The 23,626-nt window shown below is 33.9% G+C and overlaps 1 protein-coding gene across 1 annotated transcript in view; it reads right to left on the reverse strand.

Moving 5' to 3' along the window:
- Positions 1-22,770, reverse strand: part of LOC127832260 (uncharacterized) — a 58,782-nt gene extending 36,012 nt beyond the window's left edge. Inside the window, exon 1 of the mRNA XM_052357619.1 lies at positions 22,349-22,770. Within this exon, the coding sequence (XP_052213579.1) occupies positions 22,349-22,671 (323 nt within the window). The 5' untranslated portion in view covers positions 22,672-22,770. The remainder of the gene's footprint in view (positions 1-22,348) is intronic.
- Between the last annotated feature and the right edge of the window lie 856 nt (positions 22,771-23,626).

The raw sequence follows: 23,626 nt of genomic DNA on the forward strand, positions 1-23,626 counted from the left end.
GATAACGGTGGTGGTGGTGATGGTGGGTGGTGGTGGTGATGGTGGGTGGTGGTTAGGGTGGTGGATGCTGGTTAGTGCTGGCTGGTGGTGGTTGTGGGTGATGGCTGTGGTGGTGGGTGGTGGTAGTGGGTGGAAGTGATAAGGGTGGTTGGGTGAATAGTTTTATAATCCAAAGAACACATCGTCCTGATTGGTATATTATGCAGCAAACACATTGACCTGAATGTTTTACTATGCAGCCAACACATTGATCTGATTTTTGTAATATGCAGCCAACACATTGCTCTGATTGATGTATTATTCATGTAGTAGTACTGGTGACATACACTCAACATTTAAACTGCAGAGTATGTAAAAATCACAATACTGTGCGAAGAGTGTTTTAAATGTAGCTGATTCAATCATATATTAAAGTTAACTTAATTTAAGACAAATATTAAAAGTCAACAATCTGATCAAAGATGACGATAACCCTTACTGTACTATTAATGTTCTAATATTTTACCTGCCTACATGTATTCATGTTACTTGATTAACAACATTAGAAATTGCATATCATTAGGTGAAGTGAAGGTAAGATAATGTAACTAGCATCCCAGTTATCTGTTGATTTTGCCATTTTTAGAACATAGTATTCTTGAACCATTTGTTCTTTGTCCTTATGCATGAATACAGATACAGGTTGCAAAATATTTTTCCAGGAATCATTTAATATTATTGTGCCTGTAATTTCAATCTTTGGGTTCATTGCATTTCACATTTGACACAATGACACCAGGAATAAAATATAACTAGTCAAGTAGACTGTAGTTCTTACAATTAAAGTTATATTGTACCAGTATTAACTGAAAAATGGCTGCAACTATGTTTTATTTATGTTAATGTTTTAGCCTAATTAAATTGTTAATTTCATTTTATTTCTGACTTAAACACACTGCATTAACCATTTGACGAGACTTTGGTCTAAATGTATTAATGCAATCTAATTGACTCCATTTTGTAATGAATTACCTTATATTGTAATTAATACCACTACTTATATGTATATAATTTCAAATAAAAACAATGTTAACCCTTTAACACTTAGATACGTATTTCAACGCATTTGTAGTCCCTTAGAAATGTTAAATCTAATTAAATGCCTTTCTTACGAGATCCAAGTTTAAAAGCTTCATTTCCAATCCTTAGTTACTGATGAGCAGCAAACAGCATAAACCCTGAACAACCTGCTAGTTACTGGCTGTTCTAGTTTTATGCTTTTTACAAATAGCAATGTTCACTTTTCTTTAAGTGGGAAAGGGTTAAATAAAAGGTATGGTTAAATAGAAAATATAATTAAAGTTTTGGTGTATATTAGTATTTGCATATAAATTCAAACTGTTTAATCAGACTACTATTAACCCTGACATGAAAGGTTTAAGATTCATTGCAATGATATGGAACTTGTAATCTGTGATGCTACTTTCTCAAATCGTGTACACACAAGGGTATTTACTTGATATTTGTAGTTAATTTATTTTATCCCCAGACAGTTTTTTAGATGGGCGCTTTAGCGACCGTCTAAAGTGCTTAGTGTGAAATTCAGGTCGATACGGCCTAGGTATGATTAACCCAATAACCGCTTGCGTATCCGCGCAAGAAAGAGTTGTATAATTTATGCAAGAGGTTTGAGTTCTCCAATTATGTGTATTCACAAATGGAAACATTATATTAATATCGTGTTACATTCAATATTTTCGAACGGTGTTTTATAGAAAAGAATCAATAAACAATGATCGTATTGTACGTGTCGCGGAGGAGATTGTTTATGAATGATTAAAATATTCCACTTTTTGCTGCGTGTGCGTGACGTAGTATTTTCGCTCAATTCATTCATAAATCTGAGGCTGGCGATAAACAAAGGGGAGTCCGTGTGAGAATAACGCAGTAGTATAAGGTTACGCTTGTTTATATTCACAGGTCTCAATTAATAATACGTTGACCACGAGTTCAACAATTATTACAGGGATACGATAGAAAACATAAAAAAATGTTTCATTATCGCTGAAACTGTTAAAAAACATTTAAATATAACAATAATATTCTCTAAAAAATGTAGTCTTGCTGTTTTGAAATAAGGTTTGGAATTTTGTTTTCTAAATAACTTAATTCAAACAAAAGTTTAATTATAGTGTTTTTTACTAGTTAGTCGCATATTTACCGCATTGTAATGTGTGTTATAATAGGTAAACCATACATTAGTAAAATTCAATCTGCCTTCGCACATAGAAGGAATGGGTCAATTAGGTGCTGCGTTTCCTTTGCTTACTTCAGTTAGAGGTCAATTATTTACGTAATAGCAATCAAAAGGCTCCGGCTTCAAAGGAATTGCGGAGCGTTCTTACATAATAAAAGTCGTAGTCGCATGGTATTTGCGTTTTGCGTCCTATTTGGTCACGTGGTTCTTTTTCGCGGGTGTTTTGGCATTCATGATATGAGGCTATTAATAGATGCGCCTGTCGATAAACAAAGGAAAGTTTACGGGTTATAACAACGCAATAGGTTACGCTCTCGCATACAACTCAATGACGTAGTACAGGTCGTAAATTGAGAGATTCGGGAAAAAGTTGACGCTTATTTATATTCTCAATTTATAAAACGTTGAACTTAAGTTCAACAATAACTTCAGCGATACAATAGACAAAAAAAAGTTTCATAATTGCTTAACCCGAATATAACAAACACTTGATAATAATAATACGAATGCAATAGTAGAAGGTTAGTAGAAGGTTAAGCTTGTTTATATTCACAGTTCTCAATACATAGACAGTTGGATATGAGTTCATCAATTACTACAGGCATACTATAGGCAACCTCGAAAATGCTTTTTAATCGCTAAAACTGAAAACAACTTAATATATTATATTAAATATATTTATAACAATAAATGTCTTTTAAAAATGTAGTCGGCGTATACGCTGACTTTGAAATAAAGTTAGCAATTTACTTTTCTAAATAATTAAATACAATTAAACAAAAGTTAAACTATTGTGTTGTGTTTTTCACTTGAAAGCTGCATATTCACCGCATGAAATGTGTGTTAGCATTGTCAAACCACACATTAGTGTGAGTAAATAAAAAATATACTACGGGAGAGCACTTCATATGTGTCCTCATATGCCTTGTTATGAGTATCTTTCTTCACTATCGAAATATATCGTATGTTTATATTTGATTTAAACGCAGTTTTCTTTCGACACATTTAAATCACACGTCAATAGCGCCGTCATGCGAAAATGGGTCTTATGCGTTTCGGCAAGCGTTTGTTAAACCCAACATGTGCTTTTGCGCAGTCAGGCCATGGGCGATGCTGTTCGCTTTAAGATCACTCAATATTTTATGTTTCTCCTTACCAGAAGGAGGGATAGCTGAGTGGGCTATTTATATGATGGGCGCATATGGAATAAGACCCATTTTCGCATGACGAGGGTCATTACAAATCTCATTGCGAATTGAAAATGCCACATTTAAGAACAATGCTTTTTGATACAAAATTGAATTGAAAATAGCAAACTTGTTAATAATGGCAGCCTATCTACACATTAAGGAATGATTTCCAGACGTGCTGACCAAGTACGGCAAACATTGTGGTATGATAATTAAACGATTTTCTCTTATCGTGACACTATACTATTTCGCTAATGATTGTTTTCTCATCTTGGAGGCGAAAGTGAAATTCTGCGAGATGGATTGAAACGCGTAATAGTAACAGGGCCACAATTTGTGTCGTTTGAGCATACAGAGCGTAGTCCGGAATTCCTTACATTGAACAGTGCTACATCCTTTGAATTGAGCACATACGCAGTGATGTAGCATAAATTCAGAGGTTGTATCTCGAATCAGCTTATTAAATATTCGAAAATATTCATGCGTGTCTGTTGGCGTTATGTAAAAGTCACTAAGATGAAAACTGAAACAGCTACGCCTAAAAGCGCATTAGTGCTCTATACCTATGTTTATGTTAGCGTTGTTGACACCGTGTGAACTGCTCGGGTAACAAGTAAAGCATAAACAGCAATGTTTATATACTTTTATTCCTCCATATACAAGATACGAAGATTGTTGTATATTTTGAATTTGTATATGGTGTCAAAAATCAAAAGTTTTGTACACGGAACTTTCATTATGAATTTATATTCTTGGTGAGATAGTCATTTGATATTAGAAAAAAATATTCCTTTAATATGATGGTGACTGCAAATTTTCTTTATATTAAGTTATCATTACCATTTTCATCATACTTTCTATGCTTTCAGAACTTCCAAAAAGCATGTTGTTTTTATTTTGTCTTAGTTATTTCTATGAATTAATAAGGATGATAAAAAGTGCACACAAAACTCGACCCGTGCGCTATGACACACACTTTATAAAGTTGAATGGCGTGTGTTCATTTCAAACTTGCGAATAATTTTCAAAAATGAATTGCGTGTTAAATTATGCAATAGCGAACATCTTCAGTGCCTTCAGCGCTTTGATTGTTATTTTGCTCCTGTGCAGATTTCATCAGTGTGTAATTAAATTGCAATTAAACTGAATTTAATTGTATGTAATTGTATTTCTAATCTGATAAATGCTATAACTTTGATGGTATTGCATATGTGTATTTACATGTGTGTACACGTAATTAATTATGGACTAAATATGAGGTTCAGCAAGCCATCTAAGAAGACAAAGAAAACTCAATAGACAGAGGCTTTTCATGTTTCTTAGAATATACTGTAATCAGGGGGGCACGCGTATACGGGAGCTTACCGCGTTTAAGTGAGAAAGTTGTTTCAAAACTTCAAAGATGGCGTCGTTTAAGTGTTTTTCGTGAAGGAGTGGCGGATATTTTCACCCGGTAAGCCAGTTTATATTTATAATTCTTTTAAATGAATAAGCCCTTTCGGCTCTACGGTGTTTGTGCTCCCCTCGGTTTTTCGTTTCAAAACCGTAGACGTCGGAATAAAAAAGTTATTGAAGCAAAATCGTCGACAAATTTGTTGTTTAATTTCTTGACCTTCGAGATGTTGGATGTTCGAATATCATTTTCTCTCAAAATAAACAGTATTTGTGCATGTGTACAGTAAAATATAACATAAATCACGAATATTTTATCATCTCGACGCGTTGTTATGTCTATTAATTCATTCAATGCCGAATTATAACGGGTTAACCCCCATTTTTGGAACTAAACTTCCTTTTTAGCACATTTTGGAACCTGGCTTCCAAATGATAAACAGCTCTTTCCTATGTTAGAAAGTTTTATGCGAAATAACTTTCGTGAATGAATTCCGCATTGGTGCGAATGTCTTGGAAAACATTTTCACTTGAAGAAATTAAGAGTTATCTTTTTTCTATTAATTGTTATATTATTAATTTTTATTATTATATGTTTTATCGGCTATTATCGCGTACTTAACGCTAACGTTTAGTGTGTGTAATATAAGACATTCGACGGTATTATCAACACAGTGTAATTCTTACCTGTTTATTTTAACACATATGGACATATTTATGTATGAATATGCACCAAACGGAATACTATGCTTACTTTTTCCAGATATCAAGACGCCAGTTATATATATTGAGGATGCCAAGATAAAAAAGACGGCGTAACGAAGTGTGTACCGCTCTAGAATGCGATAGGTACATGAAAACCCACCAATCAAACAAAAAAGATTACGTCGAAGTACCTAGCCAAACAATCACATATACGTGCAATAAAAGTGTAATGAAAAACAGACGAGGGTAAAGCCGGTTTGATACAATATAAGGTTGATGTAACCAAATACTGCCATTGTTGCGATTCGGAATACATGAAGCAATTTGGAATACCTGACATCTGCTTAGAAGATGCATATCGGTGGATGTTTTTTTTTATGATACTTAAATATGAATTGTTTAGTTAATACAATGACATTTGACGCGTTTTACCATAACGATACTGATACATGTATGTGACTTTGATGTGACACATTTTGGACGACCTTCTTTTAAACCAGTTCTGAGTTGGTCACTATATTATAATCGCAAAAAGTGAATTTGTAGTGGATAGAAAGATTTGTGCAAATGCAATACACGACATGATTTCAATAGAAGTGGTCAATATAATTTTTATACATGTATGTTTTTTCTCTTTTATACCTATGTGAATACATATTATTTATGACTGTTGTATTGAGGGAATAAAGTATTGGTTCACTTAGAAAGATTATTTCGTTTGTTCCTAACATTGCCTTCTAATCGTAAGTAATGTTAATATGTCAAATGCATAACGAATTAAATCCGACCCAAATCTTTTTTTATCATGTATATAAGTGCTGAATAGAATTGAAAATGTATGCAGAGACATCGTAGGAAGAAATGACGTAACACAGATAATGGTTTATTTTCATAACAAAGTGAGAAACTAGCATCATGACATATACGGAATAAAACGTGTAAGTAAGTAGCACTCATAGCAATTATATGTCAGACGTGTCTATGTAGACTTTATAAATAAAACAAAAACACTACAAACATCAGCTGTACATGTTTTGTTATGTTCGTGTTTTTTATTTGCTGTTTTAGTCCGGCTCTGTTGAAGGATTCTTTCTTGCATATTCTACATTTAAACTCATGTGGTCCATGAATGGGGCATGATATCTCAATCCTCCCCTGATGTAAAATTCCTCACTACATATTCTCCAACGAAAGATGCACTTATTTTTGCCTTTTAACCTGCATCATCTGAAAAGACAGTAAAAGAATGGTTAAAAAAAGTTCATAGCAGAATAAGGTCGACACGTCATAAAATACATGAAATTAATTATAATATTACTGAAAGATTAACGTTCTATTATCTCGTACATCAGACACCACACAACCCATCTTCTTGAAAATAGGTGAATTGATTCAATTGGTCTGCAGGTTTTTCGAACAGCATTATTATTATTCTACAGTAAGTAACGTGATTAAGAAAACACTTATATTGCACCACGTAACATGCTATAAAACTATAATATTGAAGTACACATATACACTTTATTTAAGATGGGTAGGTATATCATGTCAAGCTCTTTTACATATGAAAGAGCGGTTTGTCATTTGGAAGTCAGGTCCCAAAATGTGCTTAAAAGGAAGTCAGTTCCATATAAGGGGGTTAAACAATAATGTTTGCCAATAAACTAATTATCAGTGATAAAACGGCGTCGGTAAAATGAAATAATCATGATTTCATTTATATTTTACTGTTCACGTGTGTCACTACTGTGTATTATAAGAGAAAATGATATTTGTACATCCAATTTCTCGAACGTCCCGTAAGTAGACAACAGATTTGTGGACTGTTTTCCTTCAATAACTTTTTTATCCTGACGTCTACGATCTTGAAACAAAAAACCGAGGGAAGCACACACACCGGAGAGCCGAAACGGCGTATTCATTTTAAATAACTATAAATACAAAGGGGCTTACCGGGTGAAAATATCCTCCCTTCCTTTAAGAAAATCCAACAAACGACGCCATCTTTGAAGTTTTGCAACAACTTTCTCACTTAAACGCGGTAAGCTCCCGTATACGCGTGCCCCCCTGGTTATTCCTATCATGTGCAAGAAAAGAATTGTTTTCAATATGTTTATGATATGTATCCTCACTGCAAATTTATTAAAATCCCCATTAAAGATGTATTAAACACATTACTATAATGCAGAGTTTAATATAAAGCAGCGTGCTTGGGCAATCCCTGAAATAGTTATGTGTGTTATGAACATTATGTATGTAAACGCTTATATTTTTAAAATCATGTCACAATCAGTATCAACCTATAACAATTAATGAAAAGGGCATGTTCATTTTGGCAGTCATGTTCTGACCGTCTGTGCCATAAGTTTCCATCCACTTCTGCTGTCATGGAATGAGGCAGTTCTGACCTGCTTGCAAGTGTATGCCATTAAGGAGCTCATTTTCTAATATTAGTGCAACTATGCATTTTACATTTTTAATTGCAAAACACGCCACATGTTGAGAATTTATCATTAAGTACCTGTATAATTGTATGCATTTATAAATTTAAAAATATTGGATTATAGATATATATAATCCGACTCTGCAAGACTTTTATGCTTACATTTTATGGTCAGTTGCTCAGCAGAAGAGCAAAGTCGCGAAGAAACAATAGCATGTAATGAGTATCTAATACTTGCTTTTAACGCAGAAGTCACTTTCATGTATCATGCTTTTTCAAAAGTGCTTTTGAATGCTCTTGATTTCATTTGAAAAATATGCTTTCATAAAAGAATCTCTTGATTAATAGAAAACATTCCCATTTAGTTGAATCCAACAAATCTGCATCCACTTTGTTTATCATGATTGTTTTGTGGCACGTATTTATTGGTATTTGATTTTTTCTTCCTAATATAAATGTCACACTTGTCTACTACAAGCTGCTTTAAGTCATAGACGCAGCTATTGCAACGCATCGATTTGTTAAAAGAAATTTCTAACAGAGTTATTGAGAAATTCAATGTAAAAAACTACAGGGAACTGTTTAATACTTGTCAAAAAAGCCAGTTGTCCAGAAGATTAGAAATACCAACTGTTGATATTTACATCATTCTAAGCACAGCATTGATAAATAATTAATGACCAGTAAAACTTAAGCAAGACAGTGTTACAAAATAATGTTATACTTGTCACTGTATAATCATGCTTATCAACAAAAATATAATTCCCTTATGATCCCTTATTATCATAAAAGCCCGATAAAACAAGAGCTGTCTTTAAGAAAACACAATGCCCCCTACTGCACATTGAAGCCGCACGGCAGCTATTTTAGAAACAATGTTATATTTTGAATGTTAAGGTCACAGTGACCTTGACCTTTGACCTAGTTACCTCAAACCATGTTTGATTGTAGATCTCAATGAGATGCATGCACATGTGAAGTTTAAAGAACAAAGACCTAAGATTTTTCATTTTATCATCAAGGTTAAAGTTTTGGGACATAATTACAGGCAGACAGGCAAAAACCAATATTCCCCGGATCATTCGATCCGCGGGCATTAATAATGTCCACCTTTCCCTTACTATCATAATAGCCTGCTGAAAGAACTTGCCAATATAAACTTTGAACATCTTGCCTGGCAGTTAAATGTGATGCACCTGGTAGTGTTTTTTTACCATTCTGAGAATCCGGCTGTTGCATTTGGGTTGGCAAATACTGCATTCTTTTGACTAAAATTTGGAAATCAATATTGTTGATTATATTTTTACAAGTACTTCATAATGGATGATACAAGTGATTTCAATATTGTTGATTGTATTCTCACAAGTACTTCATAATGGATAATACAAGTGATCAATATTGTTGATTGTATTCTTACAAGTACTTCATAATGGAGAACACAAGTGATCAATATAGTTGAATGTATTCTTACAAGTACTTCATAATGGATAATACAAGTGATCAATATTGTTGATTGTATTCTCACAAGTACTTCATAATATATAATACAAGTGATTTCAATATTATATTTACTAAGTTTCAACTCATATAACTGGTTATGGAGATGAACACTGGTTATGGAGATGAACAACATGTAACTTATTTAAAAATAGTATTTTTTCAAAACCTTCAATAAGAATTGTTTAGGTCCAATTTGGGAAAACATATATATTTATTCCATTAGGAATGGGTCCCCTCCGCGTTTGCTCGTAAATGTTTGGATATCGTAGCTAGAAATTTACATGGAATAAATTGTTGCACAAAAAATAAAAGCGACTATGATGTATCTCGTTACATATATATTACCATATGTGTTAACTTAATTTTATGAAATATGTTGCGGAATATTCGTTGATTTTGAGTATTTATGTTACTTTAACTTTTATCTTGCTTGACCGTAGTATTGCTGAAATGGGATTTATCAAGGCGATCTTGAGGTATTCCAGTATTATTATAATAAAAATTCACCATTAGAATGACTAAATATTATGTAATAGTGGCAAAATTACCAAAAGCAATTTGGTACAGTACTAGAGTTCATTTTATACATTAATATTAATTTGTGTTTGCGTCTACGTTGGCTGATAGTTTTCCAGCCTAGCTCATTAAAAAGTTCTTCTCTTGAGACTAAACGTGTGCATCAAGATGTAATTCGCGCGGCTTCGGTTTGGATTTTTCTAGGTCATCTTTTTCATATTGCGTACAATTATCATATACAGCGTCTGAGTACTCAAGGATTGGTCTTATAAAAGAAAAATATATTTTCTCGAGAGTTTTTCTATCAAGTATTGATTTTAACCGACGCATTATATGAACGCGTGTCCATGCCTTTTCCTTTATGTATGAAATATGAGCATGCCAAGTGCAGTCATTAGAGATAAAAACACCTAAGTGTTTATGGACATCAACGATGGGTATATTCACGTTATGCGTGGTCAATGGTGGATGAGATGGTTTAATTAGTTTTCGAGATATAAGCATTGATTCGGATTTTGAGGGGTTAAAACATACCAACCATTTGTCAGCCCAACTGAATATTTTATCAATGTCTGATTGCAAAACGGCTGCAGATTTGTTTGGCGAATTTGCGACCATAAACAGACTAGTGTCGTCAGCAAACAGATGTATGTGTGCTTGTATATCAGCAATAATATCATTTATATACACAAGAAACATAAGTGGACCTAGAATAGAACCTTGAGGGACACCGGCGAGAATTTCAATAGGGATTGAGTGCGCTCCCGGTAGGATTACTTTTTGTTTGCGATCAGAAAGATAATTAGTCAAGAAAGATAATATATTTCCACGAATGGCTGCTTGTTGTAGTTTGTATAATACACCTTTATGCCATACTTTATCAAAAGCTTTACTTATATCAAAAAAGATTACTCTGACCTCAAGGCCATTGTCTAGTGCTCTGCAAAAAGTATTATAAATATATGTAAGCTGATTAACAGTCGAATCACCAGGCAAGAAGCCAGATTGAGTGGGCGCAAAGAATGAACTTTCTCGAAGAAAATTAAAAATGTTTTTATGCAATATCCTCTCCAAGACCTTCATTATAGTATTTAGCAATGATATTGGTCGATAATTGGACGCTTTCGCTGGGTCACCCTTTTTAAAAATCGGACACACATAAGCAATCTTCCAATAAGAAGGCATTTTGTGAGTATTAAGACAAGATTTAAAAAGATCACACAATGGGTAGCTTAATTGATGCATTGCTTCTTTGAGGATACGATTATCAATTCCATCAGGACCAGATGCTTTGCCTTACTTAAGACATGTGATTGAGTCAGTTATTTCTTCCTGTGTTATATGAATATTCTGAAGAGTGTTAGCGTTTGAATTGTTGATTATTGGGAGTTCGTGATTGCTTTCGTCAATTGAACATTGGTTTGCAAAATACCTGTTTAGCATATCGGCTTTACTATATCATTTGCTACAAAGATACCTAATTGTTCGTCGAAAAGAGGTGGAATTAAAGTGTTTTTGTTAGTAGGAATAAATGTTTGAAGTGTTTTCCACCAGTCTTTTGCGCAAAGGTCAGATGACTTCAGTTTACGTGCAATATTGTTACAGTATTCATTTTTTGAGTTACGTATTAGTAAAACGATTTCATTCCTGACACGACGAAAATTTAGCCAATGCATATCGCTATTAAATTGCTTGGCCTTTCCGTATAGACGCTTTCGTTGTCGAATTTTGTTTCTTTATAATATTATTTAGCCAGGGGAGATCACGAGAACGTATACATACATTTTTGTTAGGAATACATGAGCCAGCAATTTGTAAAATTGTCTTGGTAATATTTTCCGCATAAGTATCAACATTTTCGCATTTAAGAAGACCCCAATTAGTATCTGTCATTAGTTGTCGAAGTTTCGAATAATCACCAATGTCGTAACGCCAGATATGTCGATAGAACGTTTTACGTAAAGGTTTTATGAATTTTAATGCAACAAAAACAGGGCAGTGGTACCGAATAGTTTGATCTAAAATGGGTTCACCTGTTCCAGAAAGTAATACGGTATTCGGATTACTTACAAACATAAGATCAATTATGGAAGATGAGTGTTCAGTATAGTGTGTTGGCTCATTAATTAGTTGCGTTTAGTCATATTGTAGACATAATTCATTAATTGTTCGTGCTGATAATTCGGCAATAGTATTTATATTAAAATCACCTCTAATAATGATATCATTTATTTGTGTGTCTCTGGCTAGTCCTATAGAATTTTCAATAGAATGCATATACGATCTATCCGCACTAGGCGGTCTATAAAACAAGCCAGACAGAACGGATTTATGTTTTGAGGGGAACACTTCAATCCATAAAGACTCAACGTTATTTAATTCGAGATCGTGTCTTCGTTTGAAAGCAATATCTTCATTAAAGTATATAGCGACGCCCCCACAAGAGTCCAGGCGATCCTTGCGAATTGGCTGGTGGAAGCCTTCGAAATGAATATCAGTAGATGGAATAGAACTATTTAACCATGTTTCAGTAAAACCAATTATATCAAAATCACGTAGCCCTGTAAACAAAACATTTATTTTTTGCATCAGACTTTGAATATTATAATGAACAAGGGCTGTTTGTAAAACATGCATGCTCCCCATATGAGCTGTCCGTTGTAGTGGCAGCCATTGTGTGAATACGTTTTTTGTCACTGTGACCTTGACCTTTGACCTTGTGACCTCAAAATCAATAGGGGTCATCTGCGAGTCATGATCAATCTACCTGTGAAGTTTCATGATCCTAGGCATATGCGTTCTTGAGTTATCATCAAAAAAACCATTTTAATATTTCGGGTCACCGTGACCTTGACCTTTGACCTAGTGACCTCAAAATCTATAGGGGTCATCTGCCAGTCATGATCAATCTACCCATGAAGTTTCATGATCCTAGGCGTATGCATTCTTGAGTTATCATCCGGAAACCATTTTACTATTTCGGGTCCCCGTGACCTTGACCTTTGACCTAGTGACCTCAAAATCAATAGGGGTCATCTGCAAGTCATGATCAATCTACCCATGAAGTTTCATGATCCTAGGCGTATGGGTTATTGAGTTATCATTCAAAAACCATTTTACTATTTTGGGTCACCGTGACCTTGACCTTTGACCTAGTGACCTCAAAATCAATAGGGGTCATTTGCGAGTCATGGTCAATGTACCTATGAAGTTTCATGATCCTAGGCCCAAGCGTTCTTGAGTTATCGTCTGACAATCACCTGGTGGACGGACCGACCGACCGACAGACCGACAGACCGACCGACAGACCGACATGAGCAAAGCAATATACCCCCTCTTCTTCGAAGGGGGGCATAATAAAACTTAAGTGGTGTGTTGTAGAGGCATCGGAAGTGGATAAGGAATTATTCGCATTTGTGTTATAAGATGTCTCAGACAAGGTAGGCCCTGGGTTTGGATGTATATCACCCGAGCGTAATAAAACTATAAAGACATCCAGCAGCATGTTAAACCAAACAGGAAACATTGTAAGACAGTTTTGAAAAAGATAATATCAGTATGTATATTTTTTCCTATCGGGATACGCTTACGTGGGTGTTCAATACTTCGTGATATATTAATAGACTGGTAGACACTACTTTGTAATGAAAAGAGACTAACAACACTAAGCCATAATTGGCATGCAAATACTACGTGTATGAGAATTGGAAAAATAGCTGGTGGTCGATACGCATTCATGACAGCGTTTTCTGGCCTCTGTTTAAGTTACAACATAATGATATGTTCCAATGAAGAAGAGGTGAGCCAGAAACGCTTACATGATAGTCGTTTAATGCATTTGATCATACAAACATATTGCAAGGCTGATATTAAAATTGGATTACGTCTTTTGCTACAGAACTGCTTCAAATAGGACGTTGAGATAAGAGAGAGTATAGGAGAAAGAAAGGCAAAGAGGACGATGCTAAAGGAGGATAAAATGTTTGGTAACATTTGAATGATATGTTAGGTTATGTTGGGTGTGCAGATCATAATAAGAAACAAAAATTCTAGAAAATCAGTTAAACCGTTTGCACATAAATAAATCACCCTTGGAGAGAAGGCAAATAGTGGTTGTATATGATTAAAGTTAGCATCTGTGTAACGATGATAATGTACGTACACGACTATAAATAATACATCCTTGAAGAAAAAAGAAATAGTGATTGAAAATGATTAAAGAGAGCATCTGTGTTAGGATGATAATGTACGTAAAAGTACACACTAACATATATGCAAAATGTGAAAGCATTTAACGAAAACAGTAGCATATAAATAAAGAAAGCATCAATATAAGCTGATTTACAATGCAGCATAAACTTTGGTCCTTTGACCTAGTGACCCAAAATGGGTGAGGCGTGAAGAACGCATCAAGGTTCATCTTCATATGAATTGTTCAAAGTTGAAGGTGGAAGCACTGTGATGTTAGAGGCAAAGTTAAAGTTTAATATTAGAGGACTCAGTGACCTTGACCTTTGACCTAGTGACCCAAAAATGGATGTGGCGTTTAGAAGTCATCAAGGTGCATGTACATATGAAGTTTCAAAGTTGTAGGTGGAAACACTATGATGTTAGAGGCAAAAGTTTTATATGAGAGGTCACAGGGACTCTGACCTTTGATCTAGTGACCCAAAAATGAGTGTGGAGTGTAGAAGTCATAAAGGTTCATGTACATATAAAGTTTCAAAGTTGTAGGTGGAAGCACTATGTTGTTAAAGGCAAAGTTAAAGTTTTATATTAGAGGTCACAGTGTGGCGTGTAGAACTCATCAAGGTGCATGTACACATGAAGTTTCAAAGTTGTAGGTGGAAGCACTTTAATTTAAGAGCTTATGTTAAGGTTTTAGCACGACGCCCGGACGGCGGACGACAAGGAGGCTATGACAATACCTGGGGTTTTCTCCGAAAATAGCCGAGCTAAACATTGGGGGGGGGGTAGGGGGGTTGAGAGGGGGTTATAGTGTGGGGGGTGTTGTCATTTATTAGATGATTTTTCAAAAAATAACAAAAAATTTAAAAAAATGGGGGGGGGGGATTCGGGGGGGGGGGGCGTGGAAGATGGTTTGGGCGGAGTCTATTGTGGTATGTCAGGTAAGTGTAGTATTGTCATGGTATGAATCGAGGCTGGTCATAAATAAAGAAATTATGGTAATTTTAGCAAAATTTATTACATGGACCTTGAAAGTCAATGTCATTCAAAGGTCAAGGTCAAATTCAATTTGCCAGGTACAGAACCCTTATGCTACTAAAAAAGTATTTTAAGTTTGAAAGCAAAAGCCTTGATGCTTGAGAAGTAAAGTGGATCTAAACTCAAAATTTAACCAAATATTCAAAGTTACTTAGTCAAAAAAGGGCAATAATTATGTCAAAATGCCTGTCAGAGTTAAATAACTTTGCCTGCACAGTCCGCTTATGATAGTTAGTAAGTGTTGCAAGTCTGAAAGCAAAAGCTTTGATACTTTAGGAATAAAGTGGATCTAAACACAAAACTTAACCAAATTTTCAATTTTGTAAGTATAAAAGGGGTCAGAATTCTGTGAAAATGCCAGTCAGAGTTACATTACTTTGCCTGCCCAGTCCCCTCATGAAAGTAAGTAAGTGTGCCATGTTTGAATGCAATAGCTTTGATACTTTATGAGAAAAGTGGACTTAAACACAACACTTAACTGGATGCTCATGTGATGACAATAACTCATAATTGTTTTTTTAAATGAGCTAAAAAGTGCTTTGATACATAGGTCATGGTAATTCCTTGTGTCTTTCATCCATATTAAATATATCAAAAGTTCAGAGATAAATTAGGAGTCCTTCAATTGAACCCAATGTTCATAATGATGACAGAAAGTTTGAAACCTCTTAAGCATAAAAGTAACTGCAACGCAAACAGTAGATTTGAGCATGTAACAGCCACAATTTACTGCTGGCTATCACAGCGGTATCCCCAAAACAGTTGTAACAACAGAAGTTATAACGGTTACAACAACGCCAACAGTAGATTCAAACATACATTAGTTTTGTGCCTTGTTTGCATTATTTTCCAAGGTTATGATGTTGGCTGCATGAAAACTATATAGGGTCACATATTCCTGGTATTTGATGACGTTGGCTTGTAAAATACTCAACTCCTTTTAGAAAATGGTTATTTTTAGTGTATGACACATATGATGAAAGGAGCTTCCAAAATTCTGTCCTAAACTTTCAGCTAAAAGAGTTAGCTTTTAGACGATCATAACAAACATTAACTTTATGTTTATTAGTTTGCGTTTCAAAACATTTGGAAAATAATTATGAGCTATGAGACATTTGCCCTGCCTTTTATGAAACTTCACCAGAACACTGCTTAGGAAATGCATAATCCTGTCATCCTGTTTTATATGAAAATGCTTCTAGTTCAATTTGTATGAACTGACACAGCTTTCATTATGTCCGTGGTAGTTAACAGTCTTACAGTGCGATGACTTTTTGGTGCTTAGCCCTTTTTGATGTTTAAAATGTTGAGCCACATACGTAATTTATCCATAGGAGTGGATAGGTTGCTGTTCATCAAATGGCCTAGGTTCTTTTACCTGAGCAGAGTTACTTTTAGTTTTTCGTTTCCATAATTTAGCTGTTAATAAATAAAATGAAATACGGGATTTTTTATAATTTAATATAAACAACAAAAGCTATGCAGAGATGGGTACAAAGCGTATGAAAACAACTTGTCGATTTGTGCGGAAAAATGCTTCAAAATTGATAATAAAAGTGTTGTGAGTATTATATTCACTAATTTTGAACTTATATAGCTGGATGGAAGATGAACAAAATGTTGAGATCTACAAAACATAATTTTTGGGAAACCTTCAATTTGGAAATTTGGAAATTGTAGGTCTTACTTGGGAAAAACTAACTTTTTTGCAAGTATTTTCAGTTACTTTCCGAGACATTGCATGATCTAGTTCTACGGAAATACAGACTTATGGACAGGAAGAGCGACATAAAGATCGGTAGGGTAAACCTATAGTCCCCATAAGGAAAACAAGTAGCGAAAAAAACATATACCAGAAACGGTTAACAAGTTCTTAACATCAAGGGCCTAACTTCGATGAGCTTATTGCAATTTTACATTGAATTCATGTTGTTCTTTTATTTTCCTGAAGAATGGTTTAATTTTTTTTTTTCCTTAGATAACAACAAATTGTCAGATCCAAGCATAAGAACAATTTTTTAATGTATTATTGACTGGTTATCAATCATAACAGGAATAACGGATATTTCTTTGCTTTGGTAAAATTATATATTTTATATCATGAGCAATCAGAAAATTATTATTTTCCAATTAGCCCAGCCACAAGTAAACATTGATTTTCTTTTTCTTATGATCACGAGTCATCCTATTGTAAAGTTTTTAACAGGAAATTTCAAGGATGACAGCAAATGAACATTAAAACATCCTTTTACAGAAAAATATTAAAGTTATTAATACTTCTCGCATTTTTTTCGCTGTTTGAAATGATGAGTTTCAACATTTAAATATATTTCCCTATATAAGCATAATCATTATTCTTAACTTAAAGACCCATTAGTGGACTTAAACATGAGCATGAACTTTGTATTTAAGACTTTTCTTTTGATTTACATCATGATTAATATGGGTTTAAAAGCCTAACTGTCTGTAATTAATAATTTGTGCAATCATATTGTTATAAACACTAAACAGCTGAAGAGTACATAGGCCCTACCTGTGTTGATCAGATACACACTGAGGGCAGCACAGCTGTTTGTGCAGGTTGCAGAATTGGTCAATTTTTTGTTCGTTATGAACATCACAAGTTGGTAGAAAATCCACCACTTTTTTTGAAACTGGCCATTTATCTATATCAACCCTTCCAATGGAATTATGTTTTGCAAACAATTTACCATGCAGATGAATACAGTTTCCACAATAAAATCGTTCACACTGTTTACAATAGAAATCAGCACTGGTCTCAGCATTATTCTGGTCTTCACAGGCATTACAAATATAGTCCTTCACTTCATTAGAACTGGGCTCAACTGAAGACTGAGAACTTGTTGCCATTTTGTAGATTAAATAGTTTTAACAAAGTCACTTTCTGACACTATAATTACAAACAAATCTGCATCAGTATATAAACACATGATACATACATATATATTATATACTATTTATATTAGATCAACAATTACCACTTATAACATGACTCAGAAAATATCATGTGAACATGTAAAACCTTGTCCCACGCATAACTCTAAGAGCTCTTTGCGGCATAGTATTGTGGGACTAGTGACCAGCCTCACTACGTCACGATGTAAACTGTCATGTGAGAACATGTACAGTGTCAGTTTAATTTAAACCTACTGGAATGAAATTGTAAGAAGTGCATTCAATAAAATGCTAATTTAAACTGACTTTAAGCGCATAAAACATATTGTACAAATGACTGCCCAGGTTAACAAGAATGGTACATTTTATTTAAAATTAATTCCAGATGGGCTATGTTATGACGTTTGAACTTGAATTGTGGCTTTGACATGGGCCTTTATAAAGAATACTTGTTAAACAATACAATATAGTCACTACTTATAATGAATGTAAAATTATGTCTATGCTAGCCGTACTTATTTAAAGGGACCTTTTCACGTTTCGGTCAATTGACTAAATTAAACAAGAGGGCCATGATGGCCCTGAATCACTCACCTGACTATACAAATACAATCACAACCCAGTTTTCATCAAGATAAACATTCTGACCAAATTTCATAAAGATTGGATGAAAACTGTGACCTATATTGTCTACACAAGGTTTTTATAATATTTGACCTATTGACCTAATTTTTAACCCTAGGTGACCCAAATAAAAGCCCAACCCAGATTTCATCAAGACAAACATTCTGACCAAATTTCATGAAGATTGGATGAAAACTTTGACCTCTATTGTCTACACAAGGTTTTCTATTATTTGACCTAGTGACCTAGTTTTTGACCCAAGATGACCCAAATATAATCATAACCCAGATTTTATCAAGATAAACATTCTGACCAAATTTCATAAAGATTGGATGAAAACTGCGACCTCTATTGTCTATACAAGGTTTTTCTATTATTTGACCTAGTGACCTAGTTTTTGACCACAGATGACCCAAATACAATCCCAACCCAGATTTCATCATCCCTAATATCCACCCACATGTTTGCACTTCTTCAAAATATTGTTCAACATTTTTACACTCTTGTGTCAATGCAACAAATGTCACATATGTTTTAGTCCTGTTGGCATTTGTGTCAAATCTTGTTAAAAATGCCTGTTTAATTAGTCCATAATCATTTTTGGTCTCCTCGGATAAGTTCATGTACCAATTTTCAGCTTCTTTAGGCATGGACATGCACACCTGTACACATTTTTGTTCGTCATTCCATTTATTCATTTTTGCTAATTCTTCCAGTTTTTGTATGTAAAATTTGGCACTTTCGCCAATTTCAAATTTTGGAACATTATCACTCATGTTTCCTCGAGACATTTTGAAATCTACAATGTCACCTATACACATACACCAGTCTTGATTAATTAATTATCCGAAATTCTACCAAGTAAACAGTCGAAATGATACCCGTATTCTCCACCATTATGTCACAGGACGCCATTTATGCTATTGTTGACGTGGTGTAATATCAATTAAATCAAAGTTCTATTTTTATATTTTATTTCCAATGTTATCAACTAATTTTGTATGTGTCCACATTATTAAAAATCTATTAATTGCTACTCGCTTTCACGCATCCAGTTCTTAACCTTCCTAAACCCTTTTATTTGCAATGTACTCAACTAATCTTGTATGTGTCCACATTACTAAAAAATTATTAGGTAATTGCTACTCGCTTTCACGCATCCAGTTCTTAACCTTCCTAAACCCCTCACTGACTATCATCTCAATCCCTAACTCCCTTCTCTCAGCATTTTGACACATCCCTAATTCCTTTCTTCCAATCAAATCTAATTATCTTAATATGCATCTTTCAGTCATTGGTCACATTCATATCTTTCACCCATCCAACTGGCACTCACAACCTTTTACATAACAATTACCCCCTACTATTTCACACATGTGTAACCGTCTACCCCTTAACCTGGTGGAACTACTTCTCTATAGGTGTCCCTGAATTCTCTTTAATGATTATCTCTGGGTCTCTGGTATTACCACACCAATATACTTAAAGCCAACTTACATAATTACCAACATACATGAAATATAAACTAATGAGCATCATAAAACATATTAAATATACTTTCATAACTTGCCCCTGGTTACAATAAGTACCAGTTTTGATTTATTTGATTAGAAATGTATTAAATCATATAGACCAATAAACTAAGTATAAGTGCGATGAATAAATATTCTATTAATAATGGGATCAAATATCAATGTTCGACAAACCACAAAAACAGGTCTGTTCGAAGAACGCAGGTATAAATATTTCAAATATGTACAGATGGTTCGTGTTTATGCCAGCTGACCTATATGCTTTCATTTATGTTCATTCTTCTTGTGTTTTTTTATTCTATAACTATAGATATCTGTTAAATAATATCTAATTAAGCAAAACAAGCCATGAAATCTGGCGCAACTCCTCGTAATTGATTTGTGTGTGATGCAGCTAATAACTGCGCAGAAAAAAGGCAATCGCTGTCTTTGATCTCATAAGTATAACTTTTGCTCGTTCATCAACACCGACCACAATCAACACTGTATATCTTTTTTATGGTCCCGGTATAGGTTGACAGCTATAGCAGTTGAACTGTCCGTCAGTCTGTGTGGCCGTCCGAAAACTTTAACATTGCCATAACTTTTTCAATATTGAAGATAGCAACTTGATAGTTTGCATACATGGGTATCTCATGGAGCTGCACATTTTGAGTGGTAAAAGGTCAAGGTCAAGGTCATCCTTCAAGGTCAAAGGTCAAATATATGGCTTCAAAGCGGTGCAGTAGGGGGCATTGTGTTTCTGACAAACACATCTCTTGTTTAAAGATATTTCTTGTTGCTATTTTAATTATTTTAGACTTTTCAAATATTATAGTGATGTTCATAAATGAATTAGATGACTTGAAAAAAAGTGCTGACAAGTCTATTTATTTCAAAGGTAAAATTTCCCCTGTCTTAAGCTTTATACAAAACGTATTTTTAATTCAATGGTTCAGGTAAGTAATTCCTTACTGATCTGTGTGGGTAAACTGTTAACATATTGAAACTATATAATGCTAAGTATCAATGCTTAAGTGATGAATATGAACTAAGCAATTTTTTACAATAAGGGGCATGATTGCTTTCGTTTAGAAATAACTACATGTTAATCATACTTGAAATCAGTTTATGATAGTTGTATATTAATACAATATGTTTCATAAGTTTGTGCAATAGATAAAATTCTCAACTGAACTATGTTTAAGGCATCTTCATTTGTGCAAATGTCATTTGTATAACAAGTGAAGCTGGAACTTGAAACTTGTGGCATAAAACTAAACTATTTTTCAATTTTTTATCTAGGATACATTGTAGCAAATGTACATGCTCAAAGTTTGTATTTACCTTCTGATGTTTTTTTGAAACTGTTTTTAAAATGATATATGACTAGATGTACGTTGGTATTTTTCTGGTTTTCTGAGGGGAGAAAACAACACTTGTGTGCTTATATTTTCTTTAGTCCACTTGTTACACCTCATTTACTTTTTTATATGCATATATAATGCATTTATGTATAAATATATACCAAATTAGTCTTGCTTAGTCAATATTCATATTCATAAGAATGGAATTTGTAATTAAATGGTTATAAAAAATGGAATAAAATATCTTGGCAACATGGAATTTCGGAAATACTTTACTGGTTCAGTACATTTTGAGTAAAACTTTGATTTCAAATGCATAATATCATGGCAATGTTTAATATTTTAAGAAAGAACATAAAATCAAAATGTCGTATTACAGTTCAAAAAAATGCATTCAATTAAAAAGGTCATAGTAAAGATAAAAACATTTAATCTCATTAGAACTAGTCTTATGCACGTTTGAATTGAATTTATTTATTTTTAATTGAATTTGACTTTATACTGTATTAAAAGTGCTGGCACTTAATATGTCTGCTTATATGGCAGACATGACATAGCAGAATTGTTACTCATGGTCCTCAAAGCATACTGTCAGTTTCTCATGTTTGTGCTCTTGACATTGCGCTTGTAAGTCCACAGTTGCTTCTGGCCCGAGGTGCTGATCTTGTCTTTACCCAAAGTTGTGTGCTTTTTAAAAAGATAAATACAGTGCTAATACTTACTTGTGTGTGTAGATACGGCAGACACGACACATCAGTTTACTATGGTCCTCACAGAATGCTGTCAGTTTCTCACCCTTGTGCTTCTGGCATTGCTCTTGTACATTCACATTGGTTTCAGGCCACTGGCTTATTTTTTCCTTGCCCCAAATTGCATGCTTCTTAAAAAGAAAGTTATGGTACTCCCCACATGTTCCACAGTAACACTTTGAACATTCCTTACAGAAAAATTCAGCCTTTTTGTAAATGATGTTGCCCTGACAGGTAAAAAAAGGAAAGATCAAATCATATCCGCTTTGAATTAGGCTCTCCAAATTTGCACTCATTTCTATCACTTTATTATTTGAAATATAAATTAATGTAGAAAAATAACATGTGCGTATTGCATTATTGTCCTGTGACAAAGACGTGCACTATCCTGCCCATTGATATTATATGGTATGTGATAACATATCTTCACCTCCAGATAAATTTGGTAGGCATGTACGTATGATTAAAGGGACATTGCTAATCGTAATTCATTCAATAATTATAACTCATACCAAATAACTGGTATAGAATTTCAAAGAAAATTAGGAGCGAAAATTTAAATTTATATTAATTAAATCAAATTAAAATGCATAAATTAAACATCTGTACATGTGTAGTGGAAAAAGCTCATAGGCAAGAATAACAAACAGAAAATGCAGTTCCAAATAGTATGAATCTTTGCTTTAAATTAAATTAAGCATTATTATATCTTGCCAAAAAAACATGGCTTCAAAGTTCAAATTGGGACCTAATGATTTCTCACCTTCACTGCAGGGCCTGGAACAGTGTTAATAGCATGTTATTTTTTTAGAGGCCACTATCGAATGTGAAGTAGCTTGAAGACAATACTTGCAGCTGCACAGTGACTTTGTATTTCATCATATCTTTTGCTCCATTAATTGTCATGAAATAAAGACCTAAGATGGCTTGTAAATATATTGTTTAACTCAAATGAAATACTGGGTTGTCTTTTAATACTGCTACCACCTTTGTGTTGCAATTATGTGTATTTATTTGTAAATACCACACTGTTTTCAATAAAAACAGATTGTAATCAATTAACATTTTACTTATTATTATAAGTAGTAATATTTAATATAAATAGATTAATTATAGTTATTTTTATTTATAATATTGTATAATTTGCTATTTTTAATCATGAATTTTCAAGACTTATTGTCCTTAAATAATAGTTACATGTTCCCTTTGAACTTAATCAAGCAAGACTGATGAGCATTTTGTGACCCTACC

The sequence above is a fragment of the Dreissena polymorpha genome, chromosome 5 (genome assembly GCF_020536995.1).
Source record: "Dreissena polymorpha isolate Duluth1 chromosome 5, UMN_Dpol_1.0, whole genome shotgun sequence".
Classification (NCBI taxonomy): Eukaryota; Metazoa; Mollusca; class Bivalvia; order Myida; family Dreissenidae; genus Dreissena; species Dreissena polymorpha.